The 12,513-nt window shown below is 39.4% G+C and overlaps 1 protein-coding gene across 24 annotated transcripts in view; it reads left to right on the top strand.

Annotated features, from left to right (window-relative positions):
* Positions 1 to 6,561, top strand: part of CLASP2 (cytoplasmic linker associated protein 2) — a gene marked incomplete at its 5' end in the record, with an annotated part of 144,715 nt that extends 138,154 nt beyond the window's left edge. For all 24 annotated transcript variants that reach the window (XM_081106448.1, XM_081106469.1, XM_081106466.1 and 21 more), the window contains 2 exons: positions 1,921 to 2,037; positions 4,841 to 6,561. In XM_081106448.1, coding sequence (XP_080962574.1) covers positions 1,921 to 2,037; positions 4,841 to 4,927 — 204 coding nt within the window. In that variant the 3' untranslated portion in view covers positions 4,928 to 6,561. The remainder of the gene's footprint in view (positions 1 to 1,920; positions 2,038 to 4,840) is intronic.
* Between the last annotated feature and the right edge of the window lie 5,952 nt (positions 6,562 to 12,513).

The following is a 12,513-nucleotide window of genomic DNA, read 5'->3' as shown; positions in this document are numbered from 1 at the left end:
GCTTGCCTATTTGCTCTGAACATCCAAGACTGTAGGCAGGTGTGTGTGGTGTGTGTGCACTGTGTGTGTTAAAATATACATAATATAAAATTTACCATTTAGTCATTCTTAAGTGTGCAATTTTGTGGCATTAAATACATTCACAAGATTACACAACCATCACCACTATTCATTTTCAGAACTTTTTAATCATCCCAAATGGAAACTCTGTACCCATTAATCAGTGATTCCCCATTCTTTCTCCTCTCAGTCCCAGGTAACCTCTATTCTACTTTCTGTGTTCCTCATATAGTGTTTGTCCTCATGTGGCTGGCTCATTTTATTTAGCATAATGTTTTTAGGGTTCATCTATGTTGTAGCATGTATTCCAGTTTCATTCTTTTTTTGACTGAATAATATTCCATTTATGTTTATACTACAATTTGGGGGGGGGGGGATTGTGGTGGTGGGGGTAGTGGTGGTTGTTAATCCTCACCTGAGGATATTTTTCCATTGATTTTTAAAGAGAGTGGAAGGGAAAGGGAGAGACAGAGAGAGAAACATCAATGTGAGAGAGACATATCAATTGGTTACCTCCGTGTGTGCCCTGACCAGGGATCAAGCCTGCAACTGAGGTACATGCCTTGACCAGAATTGAACCCGGGACCCTTCAGTCCATGGGCTGACGCTCTATCCACTAAGCCATGCTGGCTCGGGCTATACCACAGTTTGTTTACCCATTAATGTGTTGTTGGAAATGTGGGTGTTTCCCTTTTTTAATTAACTTAAATATATATTACAGCGAAATTTCTTGTATTTATATGTATATATATCTAGAAATAGAATTCCTAGGTATTACCAGATTCCTCTCCAAAGTGGTCGTAGTAATTTACAGTCATAGATGTAATACTTTTTTTTTCTATGCACACAAACCCATTCATATAAACATTATGACAAATATGGAATTTATAACATGCTTTGCTTAACTTCATAGATTATGAGATTTCTGCCATCCAATAAATAATATTCTATTATGTGATTTTAATTCAGTAGTGTGTACCACTATATTAAGACCTCCTCCTGCCGAAACCGGTTTGGCTCAGTGGATGGAGCGTCGGCCTGCAGACTGAGAGGTCCCAGGTTTGATTCCGGTCAAGGGCATGTACCTGGGTTGCGGGCATATCCCCAGTGGGAGATGTGCAGGAGGCAGCTGATCGATGATTCTCTCTCATCGATGTTTCTAACTCTCTATCTCTCTCCCTTCCTCTCTGTAAAAAATCAATAAAGTATATTTAAAAAAAAAAATAAAGACCTCCTCCTGAAGAGAATTAATCATTTATTTCTTGGTGCATTATCTATGTGACTTTATTCTAAGCCCTAAAATTTTTAATTGTGAGATCCTTGAAGATCAGGTCCAAATATCTTTCTTCTTGGTCTATGCTTTGATACTAAGAATAGAATATATAACATGTATATGTCATATATATAATGAATACTGAATAAATGTTTGGATGAATAGTTGAAGCAGTGGTAGGGATGGGACAGATATTAAGCTTAACTCAGCCTGGATTATAGGAGTACCCTGACTGCCAGGCCAAGGAGATTTTATTTGCTAGTGAGGAGCTGTTGAGTTCCATAAAACTGAATGATTTAGGGAGGTTAATCTGGAGACTTTTTGCAGGGTGGATTGGCAAAGAGGCAGCCTTAGAGTCAGAGAATTGCAGCTTTCCAGGCTAAATAAAGGACCTGATAAGGAAGGCTAACAACAGTGGAGGTGCCACAGGGGAGATGGAAGGAGAGAGGGAATGTCTGCCTGAAAAGGTTGAAAAGTTCATTGGTCAGTAAAGCTTGAGATCTCATCTTTGAGTTGCGTCTTCTGTCTCTGTTGGATGGTGCTTTCTCAGATCCCCCAGGAGTGCTAACACGGACTTTTCTCCCTAGGGTTATGACAATTCAGAGAGCAGTGTTCGGAAAGCTTGTGTCTTCTGCCTGGTGGCTGTTCATGCGGTAATTGGTGATGAACTAAAACCACATCTCAGTCAACTTACTGGCAGTAAAGTAAGTAGAGCTGCTTTGTTCTAAGGATGCTGACCATGGTACCTTCTTCAAAATTTATTTGTGTGTGTCTATGTTGATACAAAATTTATTTTTGTATTCAGCTTTTAGTAAGTCATGCTTTGAGCATTCAACTTATTCTTCCTACCATTTGCATTTTAGCTCTTTCTACTTTCATATTTGCCACTCAGGGGAAGTCAGCAGTTTGGTAGGGTGACTGGTAGATTGCTATGAAAGAATGCCTACCAGATTCTGGTTATTTAAAATAGCCAGCTTCTTTGTCACTCCCACAACCAAATCCTTACCCTCAAAGACTGTTTAGTTAAAAATAGGCAGGGTTATACATTCATGGATTATTTTATATCTCCTAAAAATGGACCACTTGAACATATTTAAATTTCCCCCTATGAACTATGGTAAATATTTGTTCTCGTTCCATTCTTATTTGGATCCGGATAAGTGTACAACTTTGATTGGTATGTTGAAAAAATAAGTCTTGCTTTTCTCATTTCTTTGATACTACCAAAATTTTGAAATTATTTGTAGAGGGTGAGGATAGATTATGATTGTTGAACTGTGGCTTATAAACAAGTTAATAGGAGACACTTCAGTTAAAGAGTTTCCCCAAATCTGAATGATTGTCATTACTATGATCATATTTATTTTTAAAATAGCAAAAGGGCAGAAAAATACACATAAAGGAAAATGAGCTCAGGTATAAACCTTTCATAAGTTATACATAGATTAAGGCAGTGGTTTTTAAAACTTCCTGGGGTTAATCTCATCTCAAGAAAAATAAATACATACAGAAAATTTTATACCTAGTTTCAGAGGATGCAATGAGTCCCTGAATCCCATGGACACTGGGTTAAAAACCTTTGAATTAAAGAGTTAATATTAAAAAAGAAAACTTTCAGTAATAAAGTGGTTTTCAAAAAAAATGGATTCCAGCTTTTGTTATGATCTTAAATTAGGTCCTGATAATTCAGAGTTGTCTATAGAAGGATTAAAATTAAGCACCTTATCGGGATATTAGGAAGCCAGTAATAATGTTGCATACGAAGACAATAGGTAGGTGGGGGAGAAATATTTGGAAATGACATTTGATGAAAAAAAATGTATATGCTCTGATTACAAACTTTAGAAAAATATGGTCTCATACCGTAAAGACTGCAAAATGAGAAATCAAAAAACATTTTTAATTGGGGTGACATTGGCCAAGAAAATCATACAGGTTTCAGGCATACAACCCCCACAACACATTATTCATACATTGCACTGTGTGCTCACCACGCCACCTCAAAAACATTTTTTTTTTTTATATTTTATTGATTTTTCACAGAGAGGAAGGGAGAGAGATAGAGAGAGTTAGAAACATCGATGAGAGAGAAACATCGATCAGCCGCCTCTTGCACATCCCCCACCGGGGATGTGCCCGCAACCCAGGTACATGCCCTTGACCGGAATCGAACCCGGGACCTCTCAGTCCGCAGGCTGACGCTCTATCCACTGAGCCAAACCGGCCTCGGCTCAAAAACATTTTTATTAGGAGGACAGTGGCATAATTATCTAAGATCTTGGGTCCTGGAACCCAAGTGCCTAATTTTATATCCTGGCCCACTTCTTTCTTAGCTCTGAGACCTTAGGCAGTGAGTGACTCACACATTCTGTTTTGAAGATAAAAAGTGATAATATAAGGTAGTTAGTATATTGTATAGCAAATAGTACTTAAATATTTGTCATTGTTTTAATGGTAACTTCTTTTTCTAAATTTACTTGAAGTTTTATGTTACCACTACAATAGTTTATATTTCAGAGATGAAAGGAGAGGGAGAGATAGAAACATCAATGATTAGAGAGAATCATTGATCAACTGCCTCCTGCACGCCCCACACTGGGGATCTAGCCCGCAACCCGGGCATGTGCCCTGACCAGGAATCGAACCTGGGACCCTTCAGTCCACAGGCCGACACCCTATCCACTGAGCCAAACCAGCTAGGGCTACAATAGTTTTTGAAAGGACGTGCTAGATTACTCAATTGTGAACAAATTAGAAAAAATTTTTATAATTTCTAATTGTCAACAATAACTGGGCATTGTAATAACCCCTCTATTCAAAATTTATCTTTTAAAGCTCACATAGCTATACTAATAAAAGCATAATATGCTAATTAGACTGGATAGCCAAACGACCTTCCGGACGTCCTTCCAGACGAAGCCATGGTGGCAGGGGCCGAGGGAGAGGTGGTTAAGGGTGATCAGGCAGGCAGGAGAACAGTTAGGGGTGATCAGACAGCAAGGCAAGCTGTTAGGGGCAATCAGGCAGGCAGAGGTGGTTAGGCACAATCAGGTAGGCCAGTGGTCGGCAAACTGCGGCTCGTGAGCCACATGCAGCTCTTTGGCCCCTTGAGTGTGGCTCTTCCACAAAATACCACGTGCAGGCGCGCATGTACAGTGCAATTGAAACTTCATGGCCCATGCGCAGAAGTCACTGCAGTTTGCCAACCACTGAGGTAGGCAGGCGAGCAGTTAGGGGCAATCAGGCAGGCAGGCAGAGTGGATAAAGACAATCAGGTAGGCAGGAGAGCAGTTAGGGGTTATCAGGCAGGCAGACAGAATGGTTAGGGGCGATCAGGCAAGCAAGCAGTTAGGAGCCAGCAGTCCCGGGTTACAAGAGGGTGCAGGCCAGGCTGAGGGACACAAATTTCGTGCACCAGGCCTCTAGTATGTATATAATTTTTTAATGAACATTATACTATAAATTAGGGCAGCTTGCTCAAATGACATGTTTGCTTTCAATCTGCAGATGAAGCTACTGAATCTTTACATCAAACGTGCACAAACAGGCTCTGGAGGAGCTGATCCCACTACTGATGTCCCTGGGCAAAGTTAGTGAAGCCAGTGGAAGTGAACCAGGTCTCTCCAGGGAAGGACACAGGCCACCCTCCTCAATGAAAGGAAATTTTCAAATGCATCTTTTGGAGCTTACCATTGTTTCCTAGTTTTAGTTTTCTGTTTTGTTTTGTATTTTCTGTAACAGAGGACTATCCTCAGTCTGCATGTAACTTTTATGATAGTTATCCCAAATCCAAGAAGAAGCAGTATTAACAACAGTTGATCAATATAAAGTAATTTTAAATCTAACTCATCATTTCACTGTTTGTACTTCTTTGTCTTCCCCATTAACCTTTGCCAGTGTTATGGTTGTATAAATTATTTTTAATGCTGGTTAAACAGGAATGCTTAAAGCTTTAAAAGTTGGACAGTCTAAAACATTTTTTGCCTTTATTCAAATGCAGGATAATATTTTTTAATTGCTACCTTGAGTTTTGTTTCCTATCATGTCCTATGCTAGTAATATTGAAATGACGTGAAACACAGCAGGACTAATTTGAGCTACAGCTGGACTCTGTTGGTGTGATTGTGATACATGTCATTAGCTATAACTTCTTTGGGGTGGTCTGTAGTTTAAAACTAAGACCTCAAAGAGAAATGTTACAGAATCAGCCAGTTTTGTAAAACTGATATTGTTTGTTGGTTACTGATCTTGCCATCTTTATTTAAAACCATGTCCCCTCTATGATTCCTTAAGAAAGCTGCACCAAATCATCTGCCTGTTTTTTTTTTTTTCTTAATACTTATTAAAATGGAAGGTTTCATTGCAGGGTTTTTGGTTTGTTTATCTTTATTGTGAATGATGCTTTTTTATATTTATTAATATCAAATTCACTTACAAATAAACTTGATAATGGAAACAGACAAAAATAATCAAGTGCATGTGTGTCCTTGACAGTCTTCTGTTTCTCATTTAATAAACAAACTAATTATTGAGACATGGGAGTCGACCAGCACCTTTTGTGTAAATGGTGGAACCTGGTTTCCTTTTACCATGAAATTGTCTTACTTGAAAACGTGGATCCTGATGAGAGAGAAGATGGTGCCAAGGCTATTTCCTTGTATAATGGGCTCAAATTCTCTACCTCTTCAGGGCCAATACTTTTAATTGAGCTGCTGCCTATAGTGTCTTTTGGAAAACTAAAGGGTGATTTTTCTGTTACGTTTTTAAGTCACCTTTGGCTACATCTATTCTTTTCATGTGCAGCCAATTTGCAAAAATGACCAGTGTTGGCGAAAGGCAAAGTAGATCATTTGGAACCAGAATACTAATGATTGCTCATCTTGACTTTTTTTTTAATCCTAACAAAGTGAATTTGACTGGAAAGGCAAATAGCTATTAGGGAAGCAATTTGCTGTTGTTACAGAGTTATCTGAACTTTCTTTGTTTAATTGAACAAAATGTAGAAATGTATGTAAAGAATTTAAGAGTACTGAATGGATGATTTGTCATCGGCTTTTACCTTTGTTTCTGTTCTCGCAGCAGGAAGTCTCTCTATATCTCCTCCCCTTTCCCTGTAACAATTTTGTTTTCTACTGTTAATTACATTGTGTATTTATAGTTCTATGCTTACTGTTGTGCATATACTGGCAATAAAACTGTACATAACATTACTTGAAAAAATGAATATATATCAGTTGTTTTTCTGTCTCACTGTGTGACAAGCCACTTATCTCATAACTAGGTTTTTAAAAAGCTCATGTATCAATAAATTTTATAAGTGCATCTGAGCAGAAAAGATTTATCAGGAGTAGCAGCCACAATTAAGTATATATAGCTATGTATGCATGTATATATTATAGCTCTAAGGTGAAAAGGCATTTTAAACATTGAATGCTTCTTAGTAATGTTTTATGTTCCATACCTTTGATATGTTTTATATAATCATTTTTTTAATATATTTTTATTGATTTCAGAGAGGAAGGGAGAGAGAGAGATAGAAACATCAATGATGAGAAAGAGTCATTGATTGGCTGCCTCCTGCATGCCCCCCACAGGGGATCAAGCCCACAACCTAGTCATGTGCCCTTGACTGGAATTGAACCTGGGACCCTTCAGTCCACAGTCGGACACTCTATCCACTGAGCCAAACCAGTTGGGCCATTTTTAATCTAAATAATGGTTTGATTTTGACCTGTTCTTTACAGTCTTGCTTTAACTATTGTTGACAATTAAATAGAGTGACTTAAGCTGAATAATATCTCTACTTAGAAACGCAGACCAAGCAGCAGGCATCTAAAGGCAGACAACTCAGAAATGGGTGAACTGAGTAATAGAAAAGCAAAACAAAATTGACCAATAATCTCCTAGTGCAAAAAAAAAAAAATCTATGAGGAAATTCTTCATGTAGCCAAGGTAGCCCCATAATGTGGCTTGGCCAAAAGGAAGAACTGAAAAGGAAAAATACCCCACATTCAAAACAGGCAACACCATATTACTGAATATTTCTGGAACATCGTCCATATTCATTTTAGGGAAGTGGCCCTAGGACAAGCATGTCAAGCTCAAAGGCTAACACGGGCCAAATAAACAAGGTTTAAGTTTATGTGGGCCGCAAAAAAACAAAAAGCTTCAATTTTCATAGAAACGTAGATTTATTTTGATAGAGACATGCTGAATACAAAGGGCTGAAATAAATGAGTCATCGTTAACATAATAGAACATTTTAATAAAAATATTTTTTCTCTAACATTAACTGCCCAGACACTGCATAACTGCACAAATTAATAAGCGTAACACAAATAAGCCTATTTTTCTTGTTCTCCTAAAGCAAAGTATTTCCTGTTGAACACACCAAACAAGTCAGTCCAAGACTAATGACGTGGCAATCAGCTGCTAGAAAAGTCGCTGCTAGTATTAGTGGAGAGAGATGGTGGGCCTGCGCGGAAGAAGCAGAAGGGAAATGAATGCAACACAATTATAGTGATCAGTCATTAGTGAACGTTGTAGTTTCTTAATAATTATGTATAACAGTATTGTAAAAATTAACGAAATTTTTATTAAAACGTTTCTTACATACCATTATATTGACTGGGCCGCAAAAATATTCGTTGTGGGCCGCATGCAGCCCCTGGACCGCGAGTTTTACATGCTTGCCCTAGGACAGTATGACCCAGGTTTAAATGGCCAAATTATTAAAAGGCTACAGTGTGACTAAAAATAGTGCATTAACTTGCCAGCCTTGTTTAAAGTTCTTCAAGGATAAACCCCTTCAGGAATGTTTGAAGTTTTGTTTTTTGGGAGTTTTTTTTTTTTTTTTAATGATTCCCTTGCTATCAAACATGAGCTAAGATTTTGACAAGTGCTCCTAATCTAACTTGTCTGCAATGTTTCATACCAGTGCCCAGCCACACAGTCTGGGACACTGAAGTACTGAGATTCTGTTAAGTCTCTTTCCAAAAATGTAGTCCTAGTTCAATGAGATGTGTGGAAATCCGCCCCCCCCCCCCGCCCCCACAATGTGACTCCTTGTGAACCCAAAGTGGGATATAATCCTATCATTGCTTGAAAATCTAATTGTCCATGAGCTGAGTCTTCCATGGATTACACGAGAAGCTGTAGTCTGCACACTGCTTTTCGAGAAACGCACTCTCTCTTGTAGACCCTTTTTAAAAAATCCTTTGTTGTTTAAAGTATTACATATAGTATTACATATGTCTCCTCTTTCCCCTGTTGACCTCTCCTCGCCCACCCCCTGTTGACCCATTTTTTTAAATGAAGTTTACCAAGGAAAGAGTTGAGCGGTACTTAATCTAATACTGCAAATTAGACCTGTTGTTTCTCAATATTTATCAACCATGTTCTGCCAAATATTTGTCTAAATGGCATTTACTTGCTGCTCACCAGTTTTAACCTGCATGACTTCATACCAGTTATGAAATAACATAGAGCCCAACCAGTGTGGCTCAGTGGTTGAGTGTCAGTGTCTGACATGAACCAGGACAGGAGGTCATGGTTCCATTCCCAGTCAGGGCACATGCCAGGTTGTGGGCTTTATGCCCATGCCTGAAAAATGTTTCTGTGTTCAGTGTGTTACAAAGGCTGAGGCAAAGGAATACTATTGTGACTTTATAAGTTAAAGATTCCTATTAGACAATATTCAATACTCCCAAATAAATGTATCTTCACAAAAATGAATATACAGATATAAATAACACCTTATATCAAAAATTCAGAATATATGTGGGTGTAAAACAGAAAGATATGAAATAGAGTTGACAGGACATAGAAGGAAAATTCAAGAAAAATCTCAAAGATACTCAGAAAAGAAGATTAAATTAAAATATCCAAGATAAAACAATTTTTACAGAAAAATATGAGATATTCAGGAAATAAATGAAAACACTCAAGAAAATGAATTGAAATAAGGAGAGCGGAAAAAGTAATCACCAAAAAAAGTAACTGGTAGAAAATAAGCAAAAGTGATTCATCATCCACACAGTTGGAGTTTCCTAAAAAATAAATAAATATTTAAACAAAAGGGAATAAATATTTAAAATCCAAAAATACCCTCCAGAAAGAAAAGATCTGAATCAACATAATCCAAAGGCACACCTGGAAAAATTATTCTGAAATAATTATTAGACGTATCCTAGGATAGTGGTCGGCAAACTCATTCGTCAACAGAGCCAAATATCAACAGTACTTCTTCAAAATAGACTTGCCCGGGCCGAAAACCGACTTCTGTGCATGGGCCATGAAGTTTCAATCGCATTGTACGCATGCCTGCACGTGGTATTTGGTGGAAGAGCCACACTCAAGGGGCCAAAGAGCCGCATGTGGCTCACGAGCCGCAGTTTGCCGACCACGGTCCTAGGAAAACCACTAGACTAGACTGTAAAGGTAATGGGGGAAATCCTCTGGGCCTGGAATCAAACTGATCAATGACTTCTAAATAAAAGGAGGAAGGCATTAGTCTTCTTGAGAACAACGTATAAAGCAAGACAACAGTATAACAAAAAATAAACCAATGAAATTGAAAATAGGAAAAATCAACAAAATAATGAAAAAAACAGAAATTAAAAGCTGGCTTTTTGAAAAGGTTAAACTTCTGCCCAAGCTAACCAGGAAAAAGAGAAGACAAACATGACCAATATTAGAAATAAAAGTGGAGAAACCTGACAAGCCAGGTGATCAAAGTCAATATCTACATTGGTAAATAATGTGCTATATGTGATAAAGGGGCACTTTACCCCTGTGGTTTTCTTCCTCAAAACCAAGAACATGAGAAAAACATCAGAAAAATTCCAATACAGTGGGGCCTTGACTTATGAGTTTAATTCGTTCTGAGACCGAGCTCGTTAAGGAACTCGTTAAGGAGCTCGTTCACTCAAATTACTCTGTCAACTCAATGCAAAAAATCGGCTGTGAGACAGCTGGTATCTCAAAAAACTCCTTAGTCGGGACACTCATAAGTCAAGGCCCCACTGTATAGAGGCATCATACAAAATATTTGACCAGTATTTCTCAAAACTGTCAAGGTCATCAAATGTAAAACATCTGTAGCCAGAGGGTGGATTCTGGAAGTTTTAAAACATGACTTCCAAATTATTTCACTCTACTCCCATCAATCTGATTATGTGGCTGCTTGACTAATAAAATATGCTACAGAATAAAGATTCTGCAATAGTTTCTGGTCCTGGGTCTTCAGTGTTAAAAAAATACTCTACACTGGTTAAAGATGGCTAGGCAGACTTTATTCAGGAGCACCACAATAGGTATAGGGACCACTGCAATGTGATGTGGCAGTGGGAGAGACTGGGCTCAACTCCATATGGGTGAATGGGCATTTAGAGCCAAGGTGCAGGTTGGGAGGCAGTGGATGGAAAAGTACTAAGAGAAAATATCAGGTTAATAAGGGGAGTTCTGGGTAAACCCACCTTACAGGATTTTTGTTGTAGGAATTCCAGCAGCCCCAACTGAGGTCCCAGACAACAACCAGGATTGAGCTATAAACATGTATTGTTGAAGGATGGTAAATGAATCAGGAGGCTTTGGCTAAAAATAAATATTTATTCAAGGGTCTTAGGGTTTGCAACCTAGACACACAATTAGGTAATATCCAGGATGTTCTGAAGAAGAAAGAAAAGCTTCTTATAGTTAAAAGTACATTCTTGAGAAGAATCAGCCCTGCATTCTTAGCCTCTGGACTGGTCCAAGATTGTAATCCTCAGGTGGTTTGGACAGTGGATGTCAGGCCGTATGGATAATAGATGTCAGGTGCTATGGATACATGAATACTCTTTCCTTAGTCTTCCAGAGGGTAATCAGACGTTTATCAGAGGTTTGATGTATATGCAGGCATTGAGGCAGGACTGTAAAAGTCGAAAGTTTAAGTTCCCAGGCTAGTTAAAACAAGAATAGAATCTTGTCCCCATTTCTCTGTTGTAAGCGGCTGGAACAGCACTGGGGGGTTAGACCTACAGGGACAGACCAGACCTGGGTTCAGCAACCTCGGTACTTGAGTTCTGGCTAGGAAAGAATTCAGAGCCAAGACTCCAACGATAAGAGAATATTTATTTGGCAAATCACAGAGGTAGAAAAAGTAATTACTGGAAGAAATGGGATTAGGAAACAAGTTATAGAAGTAAAGGAAGTGCCCTTTGAGTTTGGGAGTGAGGAAGCTAATGGTGACACGTCTGGAGGAATGGGAAGTGGGAAGAAGAAGGGGAAAGGGCTAAGGCAGTGGTTCTCAACGTTCTGGCCCTTTAAATACAGTTCCTCATGTTGTGAGCCAACCATAAAATTATTTTTGTTGCTACTTCATAACTGTCATGTTGCTACTGTTATGAATCGTAATGTGAATATCTGATATGCAGGATGGTCTTAGGCGACCTCTGTGAAAGGGTCGTTAGATCGCCAAAGGGGTCTCGACCCACAGGTTGAGAACCGCTGGGTTAAGGGAAAGGCGTGGGCATGCTCCAGGGAGGGAGAGCATGCTGGGTCCTTTGTCCTGAGCGTTTTAAGGGTGGAGACTTTGGGGTAGGCCCCCAGGGAAGATTCCAATAGAGTGTTCAGCAGTTTCCCAGGTGTGTCCTTTCAGGGTTGTGGCATCAGAGCAGGGGGTCATTATTCAAGGCAGCTGGTCCCCAGGTCAGCTTTGGTGTGGCTTGCCTGGTTTTGTTGCTTTCCTGGGCCTGGAGCCGAAATACAACTGAGGCCTAGGTGTTATCTCTAGGGAGTCAAACCACAGGACCAGCGATATGCTGGGCGAGGAGAGGTCACCCTGGGGGCAAGGTCCCACCCTACAATTGTCCTTTGCTAGGCTCCAAGGACCTTCCACCGTGGTGACCTTCTACACCTGGCCCATGGTCCTTGTTCTACTCATGTCTAACTGCCTACCACACCTCAACCTACTTAATCTTAATTTGGCAGAATGACTATGCCGACACCATTTTATTTCTTCTGTGTTCCTCAGTACAGATGCCCTGGAGGCGACTTTAGCCCCAGTCATATAACTGCACCCTGAATTAGAAGCTCCCAGCTAAGCCCCGTGAATCCGAGTACCATAAATGCAAGGCAAGAAATAACACGATTGCCAGCTGTTACTGCTAAGGAACCCATGGTTGAGCTCCAGCTCGCCA

This window comes from Myotis nattereri, assembly GCF_964212035.1.
Source record: "Myotis nattereri genome assembly, chromosome: 14".
Lineage (NCBI taxonomy): Eukaryota > Metazoa > Chordata > Mammalia > Chiroptera > Vespertilionidae > Myotis > Myotis nattereri.
The sequence above is the reverse complement of the archived record's forward strand: the minus strand, read 5'-3'. Positions and strand labels throughout refer to the sequence as shown.